Source organism: Loxodonta africana, chromosome 11 (genome assembly GCF_030014295.1).
Source record: "Loxodonta africana isolate mLoxAfr1 chromosome 11, mLoxAfr1.hap2, whole genome shotgun sequence".
NCBI classification, from domain to species: Eukaryota; Metazoa; Chordata; class Mammalia; order Proboscidea; family Elephantidae; genus Loxodonta; species Loxodonta africana.
The window spans coordinates 19,783,607-19,810,241 of NC_087352.1; the positions used below are offsets into that span (position 1 = coordinate 19,783,607).

Sequence of the window (26,635 nt, forward strand, 5' to 3'; positions counted from 1 at the left end):
GTAGAGGAGCCATCATTCATACTGAACACCTCTTGTCACTCATTTTAAGGTTCAGAGACCGTAAGAAAAAGTACTGGAAAAATTTAACAAGGGTTCCAACCCATCAATGACCAACTGGTACTTTAATTCCACTAATTCTCATTGCATTAGCTTCACTCACCTGGACTGCACCGACTTGGGAATTCATTCTCTACTATCCTTTGTTCTCCTTTTTCTAATAGGACAACTGCTTCTGGCTTGGTGGTTTCATAACCTGTGGGTAATCACAGAGAACCTGAACACGATTTTGGTCTCTGAGGAAAATTCCATTTTCAGGGAATGCAGTTGAATCTCAGCAAATTAAAAACTTTTTATTTGGAAAGTGAAACTATGTACAGTCACTATCTGATCACAAAGAAAACAATTTCTATCATTTATATAAGTCAAAGTCCAAAATCATTGAGGATATTAGAGTACAGGTAGTCCCTGACTTACGACACATTTGAATTAGGACAAACTGCATTTACGACTGTCTGTTTTTTATTTTTTACTACATACAATGTTGCAGTCCATAATTTGCTGAAATTACCATCCTCAGATGTTCACTCACAGATGTTCAATGTTATGATTTACTGTTATATAGCAGACAATAATGAAAAACTAAAAAAAAAAGAGGTATCTGACTTACGTCAGAACGGACTTACAGGAGTCATCGGAAAAGAACCCGGTCCTAAGTTGGGAACTATCTGTACTTACAAATTGTAGCAATATAAAAAATACAGGCAATTAATGGGCTTACTCTGAGATATTTAGAAAAAAAAGTCCTTACCCAATGACATCAGATTGCTGTAATTTTCCAACATCACATCCCGGTAAAGGCTCTTCTGAATAGGATCTAGGAGCCGCCACTCTTCCCAGGAAAAGTCCACAGCCACATCATTGAATGACAATAATCCCTGTAATAACATGCTCCTTTTTAATTTGGAGTTAATTTCATGGAATAAAGTATAAAAAACCTAGAGGAACTTATTCCAAATATTTTTACTACAAAAATTATATGTACAGGTTTGTTTAACCTAGCTTTGTTTTATAATCTGTGGATTAAATTCATTAAAACCATCCTTTCTTTATGCTTTTTTCATTCACTTCTTATCTCAATTCTTCATCCAATGTCACATGTCCTTAAAAATTTTCAACTACCTAAAAAAGACCTGTAATCTATATATATAGAGCATTTGTTATCCCACTGTACATAAGGCAATGAAAACATTAATAAAACATGGCAATGCTCTCAAGTTGCTTCTGATGTTTCAAACAGTGGCATTATAGTTTAACAAGAGTTATAACAGAAGTAGGAGCCGTGGTGGCACAATCGTTAAGCACTTGGCTACTAAACAAAGGTTGGTGATTCGAACCCACCCAGCAACGCTGCAGGGGGAAAACCTGATGATCTGCTTCCATAAAGATTACTGCCTAGAAAAGAGTTCTGCTCTATCACCTGGGTCATTGAGTCAGAACTGACTCAATGGCACCTAATAACAACAACATAATAGAAGTCTACTCAAGTTCAAATGTGGATGTGAGTAGGTAAAGAAATACTCGTTCTAAAAAAGAGGTCAGGTGGGAACATTGTGTCTATCGTGATTAACAGTGTGTTTCCCAGTAAGTAGAAGAGATGGGGCAAGAGCCTTCCAGAAGGAAGCAGTATGCATAAGGGTATTAAATCCCATGCTGAGTTCAAGAACTACAAAGAGTTTAGTAATACAGGAAGAGAAGCTATAGATGGGAGGACTGAGGAGAACAGATGCTAAAGTGACAGACAGAGGTTAAGTATTTGAACAAATGTGTACATTTCCTGGAGATAGTGGAGAGACACTTCATTGTTTTTTACATATGAGTATGGTATGCTCAGAACCACTGTTTAGAAATTGTGATACGGATTAAATCACGACAGTAATAAAAATAAGCACGGAGCTCTTACTATGTGCCATGTATCGCTGAAAACATTTGATGTATATTAACACAATAATCCTCACAATAACTCTTATGTCAGTACTGTTATTTTCTTCTTTTTATAGATAAGAGATTAGAGAAGTTTTTTTTAGCCGTGCCTTTTATGTCTCCCACATTTCCTTAGGGTAACTTTACTGGGTCCATACTCTAAATCAGAAAAAATGAGGAGGAAGCAGCAGCCCCATCAAAGGCATTTTACCGATCTAAAGGAATTCATCTGCAGAACTCTCTTCTAGGCAGTAATCTTTATGGAAGCAGATCATCTGCTCTCTCCTATGGACAGAGTAAATCCTGTAACTTTTTTTATTCTTGTTCTGGTTGCCAGTATTACCATAGAGAAAAGACTGCAACTCAGCTTTGGATCTTGCTGCTTATGTTCAAAATTCTAATTATTAGCACTTTGAAGGACCTGAAGACATGCAGATAGATCCACCTTTCTGATTGGCTAGTGTTCTCTTCTGTCTCCCAGTCTAAACACAGCCCTCCTAGCCACAATTTATCTATATACATTGTCCAATTTGACCATGTACATTGTTATGAACCTCCAGAAATCTACTGGGAAATAAACAGTTCACCTGGGACTCGATCATTTTCAGCAGCCCTCTGGAAATGGCGAGTACCCCTAGGATCTGTCTGCCCTGAAATTCTGGAAATGGTCTCTCATCAAGGGTATCCTCAGCAAGGATGAATTTCTGGACCTGAGATCTACTTTCTTCCCTTATAGGAGCCGTCTGCTTCTAGGAAGCCAGTACCTATGGATTCAAACCAAGATTTGTTTTTATGTGGCAATAATAATAATAAGTTACTACACATATAAAAGACTGTTTTAACTGAGTTATTATCTCTTTTAATCGTCACAACAACCCTATAAGGTGCAGACTATAATTAGTCCAATGAGCACTGGTAGCACAATGGTTAAGCACTTCACTGCTAACCAAAAGGTTGGTGGTTTGAACCCCTCAGCAGCTCTACAGGAGAAAAGACCTGGTGATCTGCTCCTGAAAACAATACAGCCTAGAAAACCCCATGGGGCAGTTCTATTCTGTCCTATAGGGCCACTATGAGTCAGAATCAACCTGATGGCACACAACAACGTGATTACTCCACTTTAGAGAAAACTAAGAATGGAAAGATCAAGCACCTAGCTAAAAGTTACACAGCTAGTAACTTGTGAAGCAAAGGTTAAAATACAAACCCTCTAGGCTGATAAGATTCTGCTTCGGGGCAGAATTACCCTCCCATCATAAATGACTATAAAAGTAATGGAAAAAATATCTAAAACAACTATTTTCAGACACACAAGGCAGAGAAGAAGAGAAACAAACAAGGTGAGCCCCTCATGTGCTGTAGCTTACTGTCTGTGCAAAGTCTCCAGGGCTCAGGACAGGGAGAAGGAACCCAAAAAGAGTCTACAAGTCAAAGCTTGTGGAGGCAAAGGCAGTACACAAGAAAAAGAGAAAGACAGAGCTCTGTACTCTGCAGATATGCAGATGGTTCCTTTGAGTCTCTGATGAATCAACTATGGGGAACTAGGAAAGCCATGGAAAGAATCACTGGGAAAGAACAGGCAGAACAATTCCTGGAGCTCACACAAGGTTAGGAATAGTTAGTGTTTCCATCAGCCATGATAAAAAAAAAAAAAAAAAAGAATTGGTGAATTAGATTTCATCAACACTAAAAACTTCTGATCTTCAAAAAACACTTAAAAAAAAAAACGGAAGACAGGTAAAGCCCAAGGGTTGGATAAAATATTTGCAAAGCATATATCTGCCAATGGACTTCTATCCAAAAAATATAAAAATCTTTTCCAACTCAATAAGAAATAATGCAATTTAAAACATGAACAGAAACATCACAAGAAAAAAAAACAGAAATGGTGAAAAGCACACGACAAGTTGCTTTATGTTGGTTAATTAAAACCAAAATGAAATAATCTACTTACCTACTGGAATGGATACAATTAAAAAGACTGATATTACGGTGTATGGACAAGGCAGGGAGTCTAACCAATTCTTACTGGTTTGAACCCCTGCTGAGAATCGGCATTTCTAACAAGTCCCCATGCCATGCTAATGCTGCCAGTTAGGGACCAATTCTGAGAACCACTATTAAAAGCAGTGGTTCTCAGAATATCACACATAAGAAATCACCTGGGGACCTTGTTAAAATGTAGAGTCTGATTCAGTATATCTGAGGAGTGAAAAATGCAAGTTCTCAGCAAGGGTTTGAACCAGAATGAACCAGTTCAAAGCCCTGGGAAAGGATGTGAAGTAACAGGAAATCTCATGCACTGCTGGTGAAAATACAAAATGGTACAACCACTTTGATTTGTATATGACTATACATTGTAGCTTTATTCATAATAGCCAAAACCTAGAAAAAATTCAAATACTTATCAACTGGTGAATGGGTAAACATATTGTGGTATATCTGTGCCACTGAACACTACTCCCCGGTAAAAAGGAATGAACTATTGATACATACAAAAACAAGGACGAATCTCAAAAGTATATGTTAAAGGAAAGAAACCAGACACCAAAGCCTACGTACAGTATAATTCCATTTCTATGAAGTCCCAGAATATACACACCTATAGAAAGCACACAGTGATTGTCAGGGGACAGAGAACAGTGAATGTGATCAATTGCAAGGGGCACAAAATAACACTTAGGGTTGATAGAAAGGTTCTAGATATTGATTTAAGGTGGTACTGCATGATGATACACATTTGTCAAAACTCATCAAATTGCAGACAAAATATGGTGAATGTTACTGTGTGTAAATTATAGCTCAATACAGGGAACTTTTTACCTACAAAAAGCAAAACAAATATAGAATGTCTGCCTCAAAAGACAAAGTACATATTCTTAAACTTCTATGAAGTTTCAACTGAATCTCAAATCTGTGCCTCTCTTTTTTGGACCTCAGTGTCACACAAAACCCTAACTGTATCTCCTGTGCTGGTTGTGAAGAATTAATTTCACACTGAAGCTAATGCACATATGTCAGGATAGCTGAGAAATATACTAACATAACTTAGATGCTCTCAATATCGCGTCTCTGGAAACTCTGAAGTAAAATGCAACTCTGTCTTTGGCAGGGCATGTGAAAATTGAACAATACAGATTTCAAGAACAGCATGAAAAACAATATTTAAAAGTCAATCTAGTTTATGAGCTTAGCTGTGAAAACCCTAAATAAAATATTAGAAAGCCATACCCACAATCAACGCCCATGGAAGCAGCAATCAAGAAATCAAACCACATATTGCATTGGGCAAATGTGGTGCAAAAAGACCTTTTTAAAGTGTTAAAAAGCAAAGATGTCACTTTGAGGACTAAGGTGCACCTGACCTAAGTCATGGTATTTTCAGTCGAGTCATATGCATGCGAAAGCTGGACAATGAATAAGGAAGGCCAAAGAAAAATTGATGCCTTTGAATTACACTGTTGGCAAAGAATGCTGAATATACTATGGGTTGTCAGAAGAACAAACAAATCTTTCTTGGAAGAAGTACAGTCAGAATGTTACTCAGAAGCAAAGATGGCGAGACTTCATTTTACATATTTTGGACATGTTATCAGGAGGGGCTGAACCCTGGAAAAAAGACATCATGCTTGGTAAAGGATCAGTAAAAAAAAAAAAAGGAAGACACTCAACAAGATGGACTGACACAGTGGCTGCAACAGTGGGCTCAAACATATCAATGATTGTGAGGATGGTGCAGGACTGGGAAGTGTTTCATTCTATCCCACAGAGGGTCACCATGAGTCCAAACTGAACCAACTGGACAGCACCAAGAACAGCAACGTATCGAACAAAAGGTGAAGAGAATTTATCATATTACAACCAAGTTACGTTTGGGGCCCTTGTGGCACAGTGGTAAAGGACTGCCTAACCAAAAAGCCAGCAGTTCAAATCCATCTTGGAAGCCTATGGGGCAGTTCCACTCTGTCCTATTACAGGGTCGCTGAATCGGAATTGACTCAACAGTAACGGGTATAATGATTAAATTACCTTTATTTCAGGAACGCAAGCATAGTTTAGGAAGAACCATTTAATTATCTCAAAAAAACATTTTTCTATTTTTTTTTTTTAACTTTTCTGGATGCTTGAAATTTTTCAGTATAAAAACTCGGGAAATTTAGCATCCCAACGCTTATTACGCAACCAAATCACCGCCCTCCTGAAGCCTCCTTCGTTTCAACACCACCAGCCTCTTCCATCACCGAGGCCAATGTTGACCCCCAACCTTCTTGCTACCGTTCACAGCTCCAGACACCGACGCCCACGCGGACCCCAACACGGGACGCTCCGGGTCCGCACACCCGAACCACAGAAGCCCTAGATGACTAACCAGCTCCTGCCCTCACTGAACACACTTCGGAGGTCCCCTCGTTCTGTGGCTCTCCCAACTCCTCTCCCCAGGGTCAGGGACGCGATATGGACCACTCGCACCCTCAGTATCACTGCCCAAAGCACCCGAAACTCCCAGAAAGCCGCCTTAAACAACTCCCCACGAGTACCCTTCACAAGCCACATGCCAAGTCACGGAATCCCCACAGAGCCCGATTCCTAGTCTTTTCGAAGAAATCCAAAATAACCTAAAACGTAGAGTCCCAAAACCTTATGACCCAGAAGGCCAAAAACCAATACGTCATTTCCGCTTCCGCTCACGGTGTCGCTGTCCCGCCTCTGCTGCTATTACGCAGACTCAGTAGTACTTTCGAAGTGCGGATTCTAAATCTCCAAGAATTATCGCTAAGCAATATGGCCGCTCCGCTTTCTCAGATTGGGGAAGCACAATAGTTGAGTTGGCCTGAATATAGAGCAAAATTGGTAGTTTTCCATTGCTTCTCATTGTCCTGTGCCTTGCGCAAAAGGTGTGAGTACACCTTCGCACAATGTACGGCAATTGGTTGGAAAATGGCCGCTCCCGGCCGGTATCCGCGAACGGGGCGCGCGCATATTGCGTCATGAAGGGACGTTTCAAACCAGATTACGAGTTTCTGGAAAGGCGCCAGGTGGCTCTAGTAGACTGCCATCCGCAAGCTTTGTGAGTCCAGTCAGCCGCGGAGGTGGGACCATGGGGTGGAGGGGCAGAGAGGGAAAACGTTTAGACAAGTGAGTTCTGGGATTCGTTTCTAGTGGTAGAGACGGAGGTCATAGGTCATGTCAGTCTCAGGGCCCGGCAGAGCGCGTTGGGTGTGTTGTGTCGGGAGCTAGTAGGGGCCAGTGTTGTGGGAACTTAGTGGGAGTCTCCCTGGGGGTAGCGGGTTTTGTGTTAGGGGATCAATTGGGGAATACGTTTTGAGGGCTCCCTGTGCAGGGGAGAGCTCGCGGAGTTTCGTGTTGGGACGTGTCGGGAGGTCTGCTCGAGTAGCGCGTGGAGGGGTGTCGCGTTGGGGTGTCTGCGGTTGGAGAAATGAGTCGTTCGGGTCGGTGTTGGGGGCAGCGTTTGGGAAGCTCTTTATTGTTTATCATATGCTTACTTTTAGGATGTCATTTCTGGCACTTTTCTCTCCAAGTTGGCTATATATTCGTATTGAAAATTTATCCTCAGCTTCACTCTGACCCAAGTAATGACATCCCCATCATCCTAAATATTTCTCCAGAAAATAACTCTTGTTAAAGGTTAGTATGTGTCACTTTTAGCATGGGCGTCAGGTCCTGAGGCATTGGAACAATTTTATACACTTATCGGAAACCCCGGTGGCTTAGTGGTTAAGAGTTCGGCTGCAAACCAGAAGGTCAGCAATCCGAATCCACCTTGGAAACCCTATGGGGCAGTTCTGCTCTGTCCTACAGGGTTGCTACAAGTCGGAATCAACTCGACGGCAACGGACTTGATTTTTTTTTTTTTAATCTTATCATAACCAATTACATATTATTTTGAAAGGTTTCTTTTTTTTGTTTAAACTGCAGTAATGTTCCATTGGAAACGCTGGTGGCGTAGTGGTTAAGTGCTACTGCTGCTAACCAAGAGGTCAGCAGTTGGAATCGCCAGGCGCTCCTTGGAAACTCTATGGGGCAGTTCTACTCTGTCCTACAGGGTCGCTATGAGTCGGACTCGACTGCAGTGAGTTTGGTTTTTTTTTTTTTTAGTGGCCCATTAAGTGGGTGCTTTAATTTGGGTAGATTTGACTTAGATCAGGTATTAACATTTTGAGGAATTTGTGTTGCGTTTCCATCAACCTAAGTTTTTTGTTTCTTTTGAACTGCTGTGGTGTTTTTCTACACGTGTCTTAGACATTTCTAGTTACGTTGATTTCTACATAATTTATACTTTTGTTGTAAATGTTTTTTTTTTAATATGGTCCCACATACCCTTTTTTGTTTTCTAATTTTATTTAATATACAAAAGCAAAAGTTTTTTTTTGATTATTTAGCTATCCCCTCATTCTACTTATGTTACAACTAATCAATTTTAAATTGATTCCTTTATTTTTTCTAGTTGAGCATTTTCATCATCTGCAAATAATTTTGGCCTGGTGGCAAGTTCATGGACTATGGAGTAAGAATAACCAGCTTCTGCCCCTGACTTGGGTAAATTACTCAATTTCTGTTTCAGTTTCCTCGTTTATGAAAATATCCTACTTTTTAAGATTAAGTCAGCAAATGTTCTCTAAGTACAAGGCGCCATGCCTGGAACATAGTATAGTCTGAATAAATGGAAACAGTGATTTACCCAGTTTCTAGTCTTCTTTACTTTAAAATTATTATTTATATTTCTTTCCTCTCTCTCTCTTCAAAAATTTCTTTGATGATGCTAGATTTCTTAATTCTTACATTCCTAGGAAAAAAGCATACTTGTCCCTTACGGTTAACTCTTTTAAAACAATGCTGAATTCCATTTGCTAACATTTTATTTAATATTTTTGCATCTAGAAATGGAAATATATCTTGGATTTGCTTTCAAATAATCCAGTGATGGGGGGGTGAGTAGTTGTAGAGATAAAACAATATTAGGTTTGAGTTCATAATTGTTGAAGCTGCGTGATGGATATATGGAGTTCGATTTTACTTTCTTTTCTACATGGGATTTAATATTCTCTTGCTTGAAAGTTTTTGTAATAAAGACTTTAAAAATTTTCTTGCATCTACATTTATAAGTGAAATTGATCCATAGGTTTCTTTAAAATGATTTTTCAAGTATAACACTAATAAAAGAATCTTACAGCTCCCCAGAAGTCACCATCTCTATCTCATCTCCACCCTCCTCTCCAGAGAGAATTATTATCCTAACTTCTAACATCAAAGTAAATTTGCTTGGTTTTTAACTTTATAGAAGTAGAAATGGTGTCTGGCTTCACTGTGCTCAGTATTTTGTTTGTGACATTCATCTAAGTTGCTGCATGCAACAGTACTTCATTTCTGTCTATTGCTGTATAGCATTTCATTGTATGATTATCCCTCAACTTGTGTATCCATTCTACTGTTAGTAGACATTTGAGTTGTTCCTGACTTGTGGCTATTATGAATAATGCTGCAGTGAACATTTTTGTACATCTTTTGCTTCATAAAAGTTATATTGGGTATACCCCTGGAAGTAAAATTCATGAGGTATAGGGTGTGCTAGATACAAGGAGAAACTACAAATCCCTAGTCATAACAGACATTTTTTTTTTTCTGGTTAGCCTGCGAGCTCTTAACCACTACACCACCAGCGCACCAGAATTTTTTTTTTTTTTACTGTACTTTAGATGAAGATTTACAGAACAAATTAGCTTCTCATTAAACAATTATTACACATTTTGTTTTATGACATTGGTTAAAAAAAACCCACAACTTGTCAACACTCTCCCTTCTCAACCTTGGGTTCCCTATTACCAGCTTTCATTATAGACATTTTTTGACTTAACTGCAAGAACAAGTAGACAAAAAAAACTACCAGGGGTCAGCAAACTGTTGTGTAGATATTTTATGCTCTTCAGACAGTTACTTTCCTCAAGTACTCAACTCTGCCATTGTAGTGTGAAAGTAGCTATAGAGAATATCTAAACAAATGGGTATAGCTGTGTTCTAATAAAACTTTATTTGCAAAAACGTATTTTTAGCCCACCGTAGTACCGACCACTGAAAATAATATGATTATCACACTTGACCGATATAAAACACTGCACCCAACAATTTTTCTCAAATGTAGATAAAACATTTATAAAAAGTTACTATACGGTGGGTCATAAAACAAGTCTAAACACATTTCAAAGGAATGAAATCATACCCAGCATTTCCTCTGACAGTAGAATTGAGTTATAAATCAATACCAAAATAATAACTAGAAAATCCCCATTTGTTTGGTAATTTAAACCATATACTTCTAAATAATCCATGAACCAAAAAATCATGGCACACTGCTACTTAGGAGGTACGTTACCCTGGACGACACCCTTCATCTCATCCAGCTTACAGCTTCAGATAAAACCCAAACCACTTGTGGTCAAGTTGATTCCAACTAAAATGGAGATAATAATAAGTACTGTACAGAGTAGAATTAGGATTAAATAAGACAGCACTTACGGTTTGTTTAGTACTTTGGTCTTCAAACTAGGGCAGGTATCCCAGTGCCATACAAAAACACTTGAGGAGTATGTGGGCACAGATGATTTTACATCAGTTTCCAAAGCTGCCACTTACATATGTTGCCTTTACTAAAGTTAATCTTTGTGAGAATTTACTAGTGAACAAGACCATGAGCTGATGTTGGTTTCCAATTTCCTCTTTCATATCTACTGTCTTCTGACTTGACCAAAAAAGACATTCATCTCACCCATTCCATATTTTCCTATGGAGATTGACCCATGATGTAAAAGCTTGTAGACAGTTAAAGAGACAGATTACATGCTGGGGCCTTATGTTAGGGTGAGTCCATATGGCAACAGAGACAAAGAGTTGTGGCCCCAGGCATATGTCTTATAATTGAATTTGCTATGGAATCCACAGGTTCTGGCCTACAGGATCAAGACATTTTAAGTGATAGGAGAAGGAGGAGATTCCAGGCTTGGGAAATTATTGTTTCTGGTAACAGACGGACCTGAGATACCTGACCACAACTTCCAGAAAAGATAGAAGACAATACACCCTAGAGTTACTAGTCCTTTCTTAAGAACGGAAGAAAATGACCAAGGCCCAGGTGAGGTTTGTTAGACTCATTTTACCCTCGTTTTCCAGTGGATTTGTGGAAGCTTATAAAAGCTTGATTCATTGAGGCAGAAAATGGAGATAAAAATTAGGATCTGTCAGAAAATAAGCTTAGGTTATAATCTTAAAATTAGGACAAATTAGGAACTTATATGTGGAGACCATAGGGTTCTTGCAAAGTTCTTAGCACTGGAAGACAGATGAATGACTGGGTAGGAGCCTGTGGGGTGCCTTACATATAAACTGGTATCTACTTTATTTAGCAGCTGTATAACAAGAAAACATGAAAAGTTACATGATTTGCAATGTCTGTGCCTAGGGTCGCTATGAGTCAGAATCGACTTGATGGCATTGGGTGGTTTTGGGTGGGTGAGAAGGCAAACCAGTTCTTCATGGGAAGTGAACATTTTGTTGCTCTTGGGTCTTAAAATTTTTCAGAGTAAACTAAGAGGTAATGCCAAAGCAAAACTTGATTGAAAAAATTTCTTCAAAATCAATGTGGTTTGATAGTAGAACCTCCTGGTAGTCTGATTTTATCCAGTAATGAAGTCTGGATTATCCAGTAGAAAGAAGGGACTACTTGGCCATCAACTAGTCATCCATGGAGAAGAATTCTCTCAACCAAATTTTGGTAACTGATTTGGCAGGAAACAGATGCAAATTCTATTTTTTTATTAAAAACTTGGAATACAGATATTGACAGTGCTCCCTTGGTACCTTCTTTAGCCCCAAGCTCAAAAAAATGAAGTCAGAACCAATTATTCCTTTTTTAAAAAATAACTCGAATGATACATTTGCATGCAAGAAATTTAAACAAACAGAAGTATTTGTAGAAAAAGACAGTATCTCCTGTTCCTTCCTGCCCAACTGCGAATCCAAAGGTAACAAATATGAATAGTTCAGGTCTCCAGCTAGTCTCTTTTTGTGAACTTACACTGTGGTAGAATACGTTTATGTGTATACTTATATAGACTTCTGCACACCTACGTGTACCTACACAATCGTATGTATCGCTAAGGATTTTTACCTGTCTTGGATCGTAACATATACACTACTTGCGGGCTTGAATTTTTTTCATTTAAGAGAATGCCTTGGAGTCAGTATAGGTCCATCACCTCAGTGATTTTAATGTTTGCATGGTATGGAGGTACTGTAGTTTTACCTGTCTTCTTTTAATGGAAATTTAGATTATGGATAGTTTTTCACTATTATAAACAATAAAATAATGAACATTCTTACTGCACGTTTTTGTGCATCTACGCAAATACTGCTCTGGTAATTATTTTAGGTGTGGAAGAACTAGCTAGGGGAAACCGTGGTCTTACCTAGTAGGTGAAATAGTCGCAGTGCGCACAATTTGTCATGGGGCAAATGAGCAGAACGTGGTCCTGTCCATCTTTTTGACATCATGTATTGATATCTATCTCAGATTGCATTGGGATGTGTTTTTCCAGGGATCATTGTCATTTGAGGATGTGGCTGTGGGCTTCACATGGGAGGAGTGGCAGTTACTAGCCCCTCCTCAGAAGGACCTGTACAAGGAGGTGATGTTGGAGAACTACAATAACCTGGTGTCAGTAGGTAAAGACAGCATCATGGGGTCACTGTGGGCTCCTTCAATTGTTTTCTTTCTCATGTGGTGAAATCTTTTGGGCCCCGTGAATATTTAGTGTTTGGACTAAAGAACTGTAGGTCATAGACTTTTATTCTCATCATCGACCCTAAAGTGTATGCTTTCTCCTCCTGAGTAAAAGGTTTTTATTTAGCAAAAAATAACATGGTCCCCAAAATACAACTTTCTCCAGTTTCCATAGATTCCCCAAGCATAAATATTTGGTGCCAAGTGTTCGTTGATTTCTTATTTTACAGGGCATCCAGCTCCCAAACCAGATTCAGTCTTTAAGTTGGAGCAAGGAGAAACACCATGGATAGTGGAGGGAGCAGTCCACAGTCAGAGCAGTCCAGGTGAGTGAGTGACAGGCAAGACAATGGGCAGAAATGACACTAAGATTCCAGGTGGTCAATGAAGTGTTGACACTTTTGAAATGTTTTTTTATAGAACTTTTCTTGCACCAGCTGGTGCCCCAGAAAGCTCAACACATTTAGCATCTCTGATCTTTATTAGGGCTGTTTTCCTTTGCCTCTGATTAAAGGACAATGTCTTCCCTTTTTTTCTTTCTTCTGAATCTGATCACAGTCTGTCTCATGTAGGACTTTGATTTCTTGCCTGATTCCATTCTTCCCAGCATCTTCACATCTTCTCCTTTTCTTCTTTGGCCGTCTCACTTCCTCTTGTCCACCTTCCTTGCTATGACTCCCCCGCTCAGTTCCTACAGATAACCTCACACTCAGCACTGCCATGTGCTTGTTCATATCTCTGTCCCTTTTGAAAGAGTTGATTTCCCCCTCCTGACAGTCCACCTCAGCTTATTAGTTCATATAAAAAACCACACACCACATCTCATGAGGTAACTATCAACTTACTCTTATCTCCTCCTATCCACGTTCTGTTTTTATATCTTCTGCTTGATTCTCATAATAAAAATTTAATTCATTTACAGGGTCTAAGCTCTCTCTTCCCTGGTATAGATTCTGAAATTGACACTTGCTCTTCTAATATCTAATCTGCACTCCATTCTCTGAATTTTTTCAGCCACAGGGCAGCTGCACTGTGATTTTCTACTTTCTGTATGAAAAACTAGAATCCTTTCTTCCAGATAATTCGTTTTCACCATGATGGAATGTATTCATATGAACCTTTAATATCAATGCAGTTTTGTTCTGATATGAACTACAGTATTAGGTCTATCTGAACCTAACTCCTCGGAGTTAGGTCCAGACTTTGCACATTAAGGGGGTACAGGCCTCCAGAATGCCATGTGTACCCTAGACTTCAGATGCCAGCCACAAGCTCAGGGATTTCCAGGACACCCAGGCTTCTGACCAACTGGCTGTACATTGGGGGTTCTCACAACTCCCTAAGGTTCAGGGATGCACTAGAACAATTCATAGAACTAAAGAAAGCACTATACTTAATGATTTCTGATTTCTTATAGCAAAAGAATACAAGAGAAGAGACACATAGGGTGTGTTGATGTCCATCACTAACAGAGAAACTCACCTGAGCTTCATCACCCAGAGTTTTTATTGTAGTTTCATTATGTAGACCTGATTGCTTGAATCATGGGCCACGTGATTGAACCGAATCTGTAGCCCCCTTCCCCTGCCTGGAGGTGTCATGCTGTTATCATATGGTGGTTCTTTTTGGTGTTGCAAGCTCCCGTTCTGAGTCATCTCATTAGCGTTTAGAGGTTATTTCCCAGGAACTGGGGACAGAGATCAAATTCTTTGCATAAAATAGTTCTTCATCCTGTAGTACCGAAGAGTTCAGATCTCTGTACTTGGATAGGTACTCCTAAGTAAATAGAAGTCCTAAGTTCTTTTGACTTTTCTATCTCAGCCCTGATCCTTCTCATTCGAGTTGGCTCAGTTCTACTGAATATATGTGGACTTCTTGCATTTTCAACCAACACTAACTTCTTATAGTTCTCATCAGATTCCACTGTTTTAATGCTTTTTATCCAGAGATGCTCCACCCGTCTGTCAGTTTGTCATACTGTGGTGGCTTGAAGAAAAAAAATTCAAGCATCGAGTTACAATTTTTAAAGGCAAGATTTTGAACAACATAGCAAGCATCAAAAGAAGACGGAAGGAATACACAGAGTCACTGTACCAAAAAGAATTTGTTGACATTCAACCATTTCAGGAGGTAGCATATGATCAAGAACCAGTGGTATTGAAGGAAGAAATCCAAGCTACACTGAAGGCAATAATGAAAAATAAGGCTTCAGGAATTGACAGAATACCAGTTGACATGTTTCAACAAACAGATGCAGCACTGAGGTACTCATCTATGCCAAGAAATTTAGAAAACAGCTACCTGGCCATCTGACTAGAAGAGATCCACATTTGTGCCCATTCCAAAGAAAGGTAATCCAACAGAATGTGGAGATTATCGAATGGTATCATTAATACCACACGGAAGTAAAATTTTGTTGAAGATAATTCAAAAAGAGTTACAGCAGTGTTTTGACAGGGAACTGCCAGAAATTCAAGCCAGATTCAGAAGAGCATGTAGAACAAGGGATATCATTTTTGATGTCAGCTCAATCTTGGCTGAAAGCAGAGGATACCAGAAAGATATTTACCTGTGTTTTATTGACTATGCAAAGGCATTTGACTGTATGGATCATAACAAATTCTGGATAACACTGTGCAGAATGAGAATTCCAGAACACTTAATTGTACTCATGAGGAACCTGTACACAGACCAAGAAGCAGCCATTAGAACAGAACAGGGGGATTCTGCGTGGTTTAAAATCAGGAAAGGTATTTGTCAGGGTTGTACCTTTTCACCATACTTATTCAATGTATATGCAGAGCAAATAATCTGAGAAGCTGGACTATATGAAGAAAAACACGGCATCAGGATTAAAGGAAGACTCATGAACAACCTGCAGTATGCAGATGACACAACCTTGCTTGCTGAAAATAAAGAGGACTTAAAGCACTTACAGATAAAGATCAAAAACTACAGGCTTCAGTATGGATTACACCTCAACTTAAAGACAACAAAAATCCTCACAACTAAACCAATAAACATCATCATGATAAACAGAGAAATATTGAAGTTGTCTGTGTATGCTCATCAGAAGACTTCACCGAGAGAGTACAAAGACAACCTGAAAAATTTTTTGGCTGTGACATGTCTGATCAGGGTCTAATCTCTAAAACCTACAAGATACTCCAAAACTTCAACCACGAAAAGACAAATAACCCAGTTAAAAAATGGGCAAAGGATATGAACAGACACTTCACCAAAGAAGACATTCAGGCAGCTAACAGATACATGAGGAAATGCTCACAATCATTAGCCATTAGAGAAATGCAAATCAAAACTACAGTGAGATTCCATCTCACTCCAAAAAGGCTGGCGTTAATCCAAAAAAAAAGTAATAAATGTTGGAGAGGTTGTGGAGAGACTGAAACATTTATACGCTGCTGGCGGGAATGTAAAATGTTACAACCACTTTGGAAATCGATTTGGCACTTCCTTAAAAAAGCTGGTGATAGAAGTACCATATGATCTAGCAGTCCTACTCCTTGGAATATATCCTAGGGAAATAAAAGCCGTCACATAATAGATATGTGCCCACCCATGGTCACTGCAGCACCGTTCACAATACCAAAAGATGGAAACAATCTAGGTGCCCATTATCGGACAAATGGATGAACAAATGATGGTGTATTTACACAATGAAATACTACTCAGCGATAAATAACAATGATGAATTCTTGAAACATCTCATGACATGGATGAAACTGGAAGGCATTATACTGATTGAAATTAGTCAGTTGCAAAAGGACAAATACCGTGTGAGACCACTATTATAAGAACTCTTGAAAAGGTTTAAACACAGAAGAAAGTATTCTTTGATGGTTATGAGGGTGAGAAGGGAGGGAGAACTGAATTCACTAAGTAGGTAGTAGACAAGAATTATTTTAGGTGAAGAGAAGGATCTCACAATATGGGGGAAATCAATACCACTGGACTAAACCAAAAGCTAAGAAGTTTCCTGAACACAACCAAACACTTTGAGGGTCAGTGTAGTAGTGGCGGGGTCTGGAGACCATGATTTCAGGAGACATCTAGGTCAGTTGGCATAACAAAGTTTAAGAAAATGTTCTGCAGCCCACTTTGGTGAGTGGCATCTGGGGTCTTAAAAGCTAGCAAGCGACCATCTAAGATGCATCAATTGGTCTCAACCCACATGGAGTAAAGGAGAATGAAGAATACCAAAGACACAAGGTAATTATGAGCCCAAGAGACAGAAAGGGCTACATAAACCAGAGATTCCATCAGCCTGAGACCAGAAGAACTAGGTGGTGTCTGGCTACCACCAATGACCACCCTGACAGGGAACACAACAGAGAGTCCCTGACAGAGCAGGAGAAAAGTGGGGTGCAGAACTCAAATTCCAGTAAAAAGACCAGACTTAATGGTCTGACTGAGATTTGAGGAATCCCAGAAGACATGGCCCCGGACTCTCTGTTAACCCAGAACTGAAAACTTTGCCGAAGCCAACTCTTCAGACAAAGAATAGACTGGACTGTAAGACATAAAATGATACTCAGGAAAAGTGTGTTTCTTATTAGTTCAAGTAGACACATGAGACTGTGTGCACAGCTCCTGTCTGGAAGTGAGATGAGAAGGCAGAAAGGGATAAGAGCTCATGGAATGGACACAGGAAATCTGGGGTGGAAAGGAGGAAAGTGTGGTCTCATTATAGGAATGGCAGCTAGGGTCACCTAACAATGTGTGTATAAATTTTTATATGAGAAACTAACTTGAACTGTAAACTTTCACCTAAAGCACCATTTAAAAAAAAAAAAAAGGATCTTTCCCTGTTGCCTTCAGAGAGAATATGGCTGTGCTGATACCCTGAATTCGGACTTCAAGCTTCCATAACTGTGAGACAATAAATTTTTATTCTTATAGGCAAAAAACAAAAAAAAATTGAAGTTGTCAAGGGTTTCATTTTACTTGGGTCCACAATCGATGCCTGTGGAAGCAAAGTCAAGAAATCTAATGATGTATTGCATTGGGCAAATCTGCTGCAAAGGACCTCTTTAAAGTGTTGAAAAGCAAAGATGTCAGTTTGAGGACTAAGGTCCGTGACCAAATGATATTCAGTCACCTTCTATGCATGGAAAAGCTGGACAATGAATAAGGAAGACCGAAGAAGAATTGATGCCTTTGAATTATGGCATTGACGAAGAATATTGAATACACCACGGACTGCCAGAAGAACGAACAAATCTGTCTTGGAAGAAGTACAGTCAGAGTGCTTAAACAAATCATTTGTTTTATAAGGATCAGTGCCGGTTCCTGTGAGGCAGAGGTTAAAGATGTCCCAAATGTCCCAGCTTTTCCAAGCTCCTGTACCATTCCACCATCTCTAATATCAACTGCTCTTTCCCCTCAGCACTTTCTCTTTCCATCTCTGGGTTCCCTGATTTGCTGCGTCCCACAGAACTCAAGAACCATATAAAGGAAAAGTATCATGCAGTTGTGGAAGCTGGCATTTTGTGGGCCAAATTTCCTATCTCTTGCCTGAACTCTACCATAGCCTCGTTTCTTTTTTCTTCTACATTTTCATCTCTCCATTTCACTCTCCATAAGATAGCCATGTGACCTTTTGAAACTATCAATTCAGAACATGTTTTCCTGCCAAAAAATGTTCAGTGGCTTACTGCCATTGTCCTTAGCATAAATTCAGTTTCTCCCAAAGTCTTCCTACAAGAGCTGCATGCTCTCAATTCTACCTTTCCAGATTTATTTAGTCCTACTTCATCAAGCTCCAGGTATACCAGGTACACCAGCCTGTCTTAGCTTTCTTGATCACGCCCAAGATTTTTGTGCCTCTGAGTTTCTGCACTGGCTGTTTCCTCTTGTTGGAATATTCTTCATCTAGTTCTTTGCATAATGGTGCTCATTCTTATCCTGTGAGGTCAGTTCAACTTTCCGTCTCTTATGGGTGACTACTTTATCGTAGATTGACCTGCCACTTCTCTGTCACCTTCTTCATGTTATTTTTCACATCCTGTAATTTTCTTATTTCTTTACTTACCTGGTGATTCTTTTTTGTTTTCCAACTAGAATGACAGCTTCATGAAGACAAGAGAATATATTAGTTACTCTAACATCCCAAACACCAGCTTGTTCAATAAATGTTTGTTGGATGAACTGATCCATCCCCTACAATCCTGGATCAGATTTCCCTCCATCTCTTTTTGTTCTATTCCAATAGTAATATTTTTCTATTACTACTTCTGTCCCCATTTTGCAAGGTCCTGTTTGGAAAGTAGCCCGAATTATATTTAGTCATTGTAGACTATCCATCATTGTTTCTACAGGAGCACTTTTTTTCTTTTCCTGTTTTATAATACTGTATTTTTTTTTTTTAGAGCATAGGGTGCATTGCCATAAGGCATGTTTCCCTTAAACTGGGATCTTATAAAACCCAGCCCATATTATAGCATTTTTGTACCTTTTTTTCCTCCCTAAAATGATCATGGATGTTTTCATTATTCTTTTTTCTAGAAGAAATATGGGCAATTGACCAAATGCAGTGGCAACCAGAAAACCAAAATGAGCTTAAAAGTTTGGGAAAATGTGAGCAAAGTTATGCACTTGGAAATAATTATGACTTAAGCAAAAATGTAGTTCCTATAAAACAACAGCAGAATACATTGGACTCACGTTGTAAAAGTTTGATACCTCCCTTAGATTTTGTTATCCGGAGTAGAAGAGATGCAGAGAAGGATTCTGACGAGTTTAGTAGATACAAGAAGTCATCTGTCCACATGAAGTATGGTAGCACTTTTCCTGGAATTAAGCACCGTGGATGTATTAAACCCAGTAGCACCAAGCCACAGCCCAATAACCATCCAAAAACTTATACAGGAGAGAAACCACATGAATGCAGTGAATGTGGGAAAGTATTCTCCAGGAACGCACAACTTATTAGACATCAGAGAACTGAAAGAGGAGAGAAACCCCACAAATGCAATGACTGTGGGAAAACATTCATGAGGAAGATTCAACTCACTGAACATCAGAGAGTGCATACAGGAGAGAAACCCCATGAATGTAATGAATGTAGGAAAGCCTTCTCCAGAAAGTCACAGCTCATGGTACATCAGAGAACTCATACAGGAGAGAAACCCTATGTATGCAGTGAATGTGGAAAAGCCTTCATCAGGAAGTGCCGGCTCAACAGACATCAGCAATCTCATACTGGAGAGAAACTCTATGGATGCAATGAGTGTGGGAAAGCCTTTTCCCAGAAGGCATACCTCATTGCACATCAGAGACTCCACACAGGAGAGAAGCCTTATGAATGCAGTGAATGTAAAAGAACCTTCTTTTTTAAATCAGACCTGACCAAGCATCAAAGAATTCATACAGGAGAGAAACCTTATGAGTGTACTGATTGTGAAAAAGCCTTCAGAAGCAAATCAAAGCTCATTCAGCATCAGCGAACTCATACCAGAGAGAGACCATATGGATGCAGTGAATGTGGCAAAGCTTTTGCCCACATGTCAGTCCTTATTAAACATAAGAAAACTCATAGCAGAGAGAAAGCAATAAATTCACTGAAGGTGAGAAAACCTTCCTTAGGGAGTCATAGCTCTTTATACATGAGTGAATTCATACAAGAGCAAAACCCTGTGAATACAGTGCCTGTGGAAATGCCTTCTGTAGGAACTCAGCCCTTATTAAACATCAGTGAGCTCCTAGGGGGTAGAAATGCAGTGATTGTAGAACAGACTTTTTCAAGAAGTTCAGCCTTGGTAAATAATCAGGAATTTCCTCAGGAAATAAACCTTGTAAATGCAGTGAATGTGACAACACCTTCAGTAATAAATTATGTCTTTTATGTTACAGATACTGTATAGGGGAAAAAAAACTTTGGATACCAGAAATGTGGGAAAGCATTTAACAAGGATTCCATACACACTATATATTAGAGAGTTCATTTAGGACAGGAACACTGTATACAGTTGGTGTTGAAGAGCCCTCTGTGGTAAGTTAGACTTATTTAACATCAGTGAGATCATACTGGGTAGAAATGTAGCTTAGTTGGGGAAGCCTCTGTCTGGAGGTAAGATCACAATTGCTGTCAAATATTCTTACAGGTCTAAAACCGTAGGGAAGAATATGATGGTGTTTTCACTAATAAGTTTTACCGCATTACATGTCAGAGAAACAGAAAACTCTTCAGACACTGATGTGGAAAACATTTTTAATAAAATGTGGAAGAACTCACAGAAAAGAGAAACTCCTGAAAGTAATAAATGATGGAAATTCTTTCACCAGTCTAACTCACATATCACATTCTTATACCTTGGGAATCCAGGAAAGGCATCTCCAATAAGTTAAGTCTTTGTAAACATCAGGAGTTGCATTGTGTAATGAAAAACTATGAATATAGTTGAATGTAGAATACAACTGTATTAGTTTTTATTGCTGCTGTAACAAATTACCACAAATTGGGTGGCTTAAAACAACACACATTTATTATCTTACAGTTACGGAGGTCAGAAGTCCAAATGGTTCTCACTGGGCTAAAATTAAGGTGTTGGCAGGGTTGCATTCCTTTTTAGATTCTCAGGGAGAACAAAAGGAGCCCGTGTGGTTCAGTGGTTAAGCACTCAGCTACTAACCGAAAGGTCAACAGTTCAAACCCATCAGCTGCTCTACAGGAGAAAGATGTAGCAGACTGCTTCTGTAAAGATTACAGCATAGGAAACCCGGTGGGGAAGTTCTGCTGTGTCCTATAGAGTAGCTATGAATTGGAATCGATTCAGCGGCAATTGGGTTTGGGTTTTGTTTCTTTTTGTTGTTAGTTTGTTTAGGAGAGAATGTCTTTCCTCGCCTTTTCCATCTTCTAGAATCTGCCCATGTTCCTGGGCCAATAGTTCCCTTTTATCTTCAAAGGCAGCAGTAGCTGGTCAAGTCTTTCATCACCCTGACACTGAGTCCTCTGCCTCCTTCCACATTTAAGGACTCATGTCATTACATTGGGCCCACTGGGATAATCTTGGATAATTTTCCTGTTTTAAGATCAGCTGATTAGCAATCCTACTTTCATCTGCAACATTAAGTCTCCTTTGCCATGTAATGGAACATATTCTGGGAATTAGGACATGGACATCTTTGGAGGCCCCTGTCCATCCTCTCTGCACCAGTGATTCATGTCCAACCCACATTCAAAATATATTTACCCTATTTCAGTATACCCAAAAGTCTCCATCTGTTACAGCATCAAAATCCAAAATTTCATCTAAATCTTATTCCAAAAGTATCAAATATCATCATCTAAATAGGCTATAGTTGAGATCCTGGTTACGGATTTATCTTGAGGCACAACTCTCCTTATGTAAGCCTGTGAAACCAAAGAAACAAGTTACATGGCCCCAAAATACTTAATTCCACCTGCTATCTTAATTCTCAGAGCCCTGGTGGCACAGCGGTTAAGAGCCCAGCTGCAAACCAAAAGGTCGGCAGTTCGAATCCACCAGCTGCTCCTCGGAAACCCTATGGGGCAGTTCTACTCTGTCCTATAGGATTGCTATGAGTCGGAATGGACTCGACAGCAACAGTTTGTTTTTGTTTTGTTTTTTAAATCTTAATTCTCTTTTGTCATGTAATGTAAGATATTAAGTTCTAAGGAAGAAGACAGACGTTTTTGGGAGGCTGTTACTCTGCCTATCACAACTTTGTTGGATTACAGAGAATTCACATTACAATAAATTCCTACCTAAGCATTAAATAAACGTGGAAAAGCATGTTCCCAGAGAATTAATGACCTAAAGTAATTATGATCCACATATATTAACACTTTGCTATAATCAGTCTTACACCATCATTGTTAGATATGCGTACCATGGAATGCTGCTGAAATGTGTAAATCAAATTATCAGCACTGGAAAAGAATTATTTTGAAACTTCCAAAGGAAGTTGAAACTTCCATAAGATTTATGCTGCTGAAATGCTGCAAAATGCAAATTTGTATTTATTCTGGAACTGCAGAATTCCTAATTTCCTAATAAAATCCTAGTTCTGAGTATGGAATGCATACGCCATAAGACACCTAAATACCGATTAACATTTTTCACAGCCATTTCCAACAGCCTCTTAAACGGTGTTTAATGGGTATGCTCTCTCACCCTAAACAACTAACAAAGTATATGAGTTAACTTTTTTCAGATATTGGGTCATAGGGATTTCAGGACAGCAACTCCTGAGAAAGAGGAGACAAATGAAGTGAGTTTTATGATTTCCCCAGAATTACTGCCTGGAGTGAGTTTCCAGGCTTTGGCATAGAAAGGAGGAACCCAAACAGATCCTAGTGGTCTCCCTGAGTTTGAAACAGTTCTAGGAGGCCACCAAAACCAGTTGCTGTTGAGTTGATGCTGACTCATGGTGACCCCACATGTGTCAGAATACAGCTGTGTTCCCTAGGAATTTTTTTAAAATAAACTTATTTGCCACAATATTTAGACATGTAAGAAAATAAGAGTCCTCAAATATACACGAAAACTATTGCAAAGTGAAGGGATTTGACAAAAACTGTTTATAATGCACTTCCTAACAAAATATGACCTGTGACCCTTTCTATCCAACACCACTCATCTGTAAAATCTGCCTTTTTTTTATGATTGTGGTGAAAATATACACAACAAAACATATACCAATTCAACAAGTTCTGTATATACAAGTCAGTGACATTGATCACATTCTTCAAGTTGTGCAGAAATTCTTGCTACCCTTTTCCAAATTATTTCACCACCATTAACATACACTCAATACTAGGTCTTTTGATGGCTGACTTTTCAGAAGTAGATTGTCAGGCCTTTTCTCAGAGGTGCCTGTGGGTGGACTAAAACTTCCAGTCTTTCAGTTAGCAGCCAAGCAAATTAAACTTTTGCACAACTCAGAGACTCCTCCAGGAGGCCCAGTGGCTCAAATTCATGGGGCAGAGTACTAGAGGAGAGAGAGGTCAGAGATCTATAGCAAGTTTCCCCTGAAGTCTGTATAAGTTGTAATCAACACATGTGATGAAACTACCCAGGCTGGGGAAAGAACTGAAAATAAGCAGGCAGAATAATCATCAGAGCTTTCACTGAGTTGGGAATAGTTTGTGTTCACACTGACTGGAATGGAAACTTTTCCTGACATTTGGGGAATAAAAGTGAATCTTCAGAAGAGTATTGCCTCAGTGGGTGGGTCAAATTAGGTCGACTAAAGGCTGCTTTAGACTCACCTAACAAAGCATGGATGCAAGCCTCTAAGGGTTCAGATTGTTTCCAAGAAATTTAACTGCTTCCCAGAACAAAGCCCAATAATATTTAAAGGAATAAAAATCAATGCAACACCCAGTAATGTAAAAAATTCACTATGTCTGGCATCCACTCAGATTTACCCAGGAATGCAAAGAGGCAGGAAAATATGACCCATAACAGAGAGAAAAGTCAATAGAAAGAGACCCAGAAATGACACCTGATAAAATTAGTAGACAAGGCTGTCCAAACAGCTATTATAAATATTGCATGTGACAAGAAGATGGAGGAAAGCATGAGTCTGATTAAGGAGGAACTAGAAAATACAAAAAGGCCCCAAACCTGTTGGCTGTCAAGTCAATTCTGACTCACAGAGACTCTACAGGACACAGTATATCTGCTCTGTTGTGTTTCCAAGGAGCAGCTGGTGGATTCAAACTGCCAACCTTTTGGTTAGCATCCAAACAGTTAACCACTGTGCCACCAGGGCTCCTAAAAAAAGACTCCAGTCAGCTAGAAGTGAAAAATACACTGGATGGGTATAACAGATTACAGATTGTAGAAGAAATCATCAGTGAACCTGATAACATAATAATAGAAAAAAGTATCCAAAATGAAACTGAGGGGAAAAAAAAAATCATTGAGTTGTGGGATAACAACAAACAACCTAACGTACACGTAATTAGAGTCCCAGAAGGAGAGGATAGAGATGGCAGGACAGAAAACGATGTTTTTAAAAACGGTGGTTGATCTTCCAAATTTGATGAAAACTATAAACCCACAAATCCAAGAAACCAAGACAAACCACAAACAAAAGAAACATGAGGAAAACCATACTAACATTTAGTAATCTAACTGTTGAAAGTGATTAAAAATCTAAGAAGCAGAGCTGACACATGGGCAAAACAAAGCTAATAATGACAGCAGAATTCTTGTCTGAAACAAAATAAGCCAGAAGGTGGTGCAGTAACATCATTAATTTAGAAGCAAAAAGCTTCCAAATTAAAATGCTTGGAACACCTGCTTACTTTGTGATCTGGGTGAACGTACTCAGTTGATTAAAATATTTTTTATGTAGCTTTTTCTCAATCCATGGAACATCCAACTATTTTCACTATTATTTTGACAATGTATTTGATACAGTAGCCTCAGTAAATCAATACAATGAGGAATATTTTTTATGAATTAATGCGAGCTTTTTTTTTATTTAATAGAGTGAACTCATATAGGGTTGCTATGAGCCGGAATTGACTCGACAGCAGTGGGTTTGTTTGTTTTCTAACAGAGTGAAAGAATTAGACAAAAAATGACGATTTTGTAAGCCCAATGAAATAAATGATTAAGGCAATAACCAGCAATGGATGTTAAAATCATTAGAACTGTTGGGAATAGCTTATTTTCAAAATACCAAAGTAGATTATTTGCTATTTGCAAAGGGAAACCTACCATTATAATGGAGAGATGTGGAGGTCACTGTAACGGAGTGATCAAATTTCCCATCACAAGCAATGGGACAACGTGGTATTAGACTCCTCTTGATGTGATGGGATACAAAGTGTTGATGATGTAACACATTACTTATAAAGCATTCTTGCCAAAAATATTTGGCCCAAATCTAATCAACTTTGGATGTAACTTCCATTCACCAAGGGGAAAAAAAAAAAAATACAGAGAATAGAGGAACAAGCCACAAACACACACAGAAGCAATCAGAGGAACATAGAATGTGGGATATTCTTTAAGACAATGGGCTTTGTTTCTTCAAAAAGTCCATGTCATGAGAAAAAAACTTAACGGGAGGGATAGCTTATATTAAAACAGACTGAAAGAATATAACAACAAAATGGTATGTGTTAACCCTGACTGGATCCTAGTTCAATAAAAAGCTGTTTTGGGGCAATTTGAGAAATTTGAAAATGGACTGCTATCATATCAAGAAATTACTGTTAATTTCCTTAGGTGTCATATAGATGTGACTTGTGGAATGTCTTTGTTATTAGGAGATTGAAGTTGAGGTTTTGAGAGTGAAATTCATGATGTTTGCCACTTACTTTCCAAGAGTTCAATCAAAAAAAGTCAATGGATAGATTGAAGATTTATCTCTAAGCTTATCTGCACCCTTTGGTGGCTATAAGGCTGCAGGTTTACAACAGGGTTTCAAACTGGTTCATTCTGGTTTGAGAATTTTAATTTCTGCCCCAGATATACTGAATCATAATCCACAGTTTAACAAGATCCTCAGGTGTTTCTTACGTATAATAAATTTTGGAACCACTGCTCTACTAGTGGTTCTCAGAATTGGTCCCTAACCATCAGCATTGGCATCACCTGGAACTTGTTAGAAATGCAAATTCTCAGCAGGGGTTCAAAGCAGAATGAACTAAGTGAAGCCCTGGTTTTCAGGGCTACTGCAGAGCTGGGGTGGGGGGATGGGAATAGGCCCAACTCCAGCTGTTGTTATTGAGGCTCAGTAGTTTTTCTTGAATAAGTGCTGTTCAGATTGTTGAGGCCTTTGGTTAATTTCTGGAGTTCTGAAAACTTGATTAATAATTTTGCCAGGTTTTTGTTGTTTGTTTTGTTTTTATGGAAGAGT

General features: G+C 38.9%; 2 protein-coding genes across 8 annotated transcripts in view; one reads left to right on the forward strand and one right to left on the reverse strand.

The window, feature by feature from the left end:
* Nucleotides 1-7,058, reverse strand: part of LOC100668328 (zinc finger protein 605-like) — a 21,317-nt gene extending 14,259 nt beyond the window's left edge. For 2 of the 4 annotated variants that reach the window (XR_010323385.1, XM_064294134.1), the window contains exons 1-3: nucleotides 2,568-7,058; nucleotides 809-935; nucleotides 161-253 (exon numbers count right to left, since the gene is read on the reverse strand). Coding sequence is in view for 3 of the 4 variants with exons in the window: in XM_064294134.1 (XP_064150204.1) it covers nucleotides 161-253; nucleotides 809-935; nucleotides 2,568-2,582 (235 nt within the window). In the remaining variant the exon portion in view is untranslated. The remainder of the gene's footprint in view (nucleotides 1-160; nucleotides 254-808; nucleotides 936-2,567) is intronic. The other 2 variants (XM_003406564.4, XM_064294135.1) reach the window with 2 other exon arrangements.
* On the forward strand, nucleotides 6,152-25,643 carry ZNF577 (zinc finger protein 577). Of its 4 annotated transcripts, none has more exons than XM_064294137.1 (7): nucleotides 6,152-7,116; nucleotides 7,491-7,626; nucleotides 8,447-8,538; nucleotides 10,936-11,125; nucleotides 12,588-12,714; nucleotides 13,003-13,098; nucleotides 19,298-25,643. In XM_064294137.1, the coding sequence occupies exons 4-7, from the start codon at nucleotides 11,111-11,113 to the stop codon at nucleotides 20,653-20,655; spliced, it is 1,596 nt and encodes a 531-aa protein (XP_064150207.1). In that variant the 5' UTR covers nucleotides 6,152-7,116; nucleotides 7,491-7,626; nucleotides 8,447-8,538; nucleotides 10,936-11,110; the 3' UTR covers nucleotides 20,656-25,643. The 4 variants fall into 4 exon arrangements, with proteins under 4 accessions (XP_064150207.1, XP_064150209.1, XP_064150208.1 ...); XM_064294139.1 differs by having other exon boundaries at nucleotides 6,152-7,070; XM_064294138.1 differs by having other exon boundaries at nucleotides 6,152-7,048.
* Nucleotides 25,644-26,635: the final 992 nt, after the last annotated feature.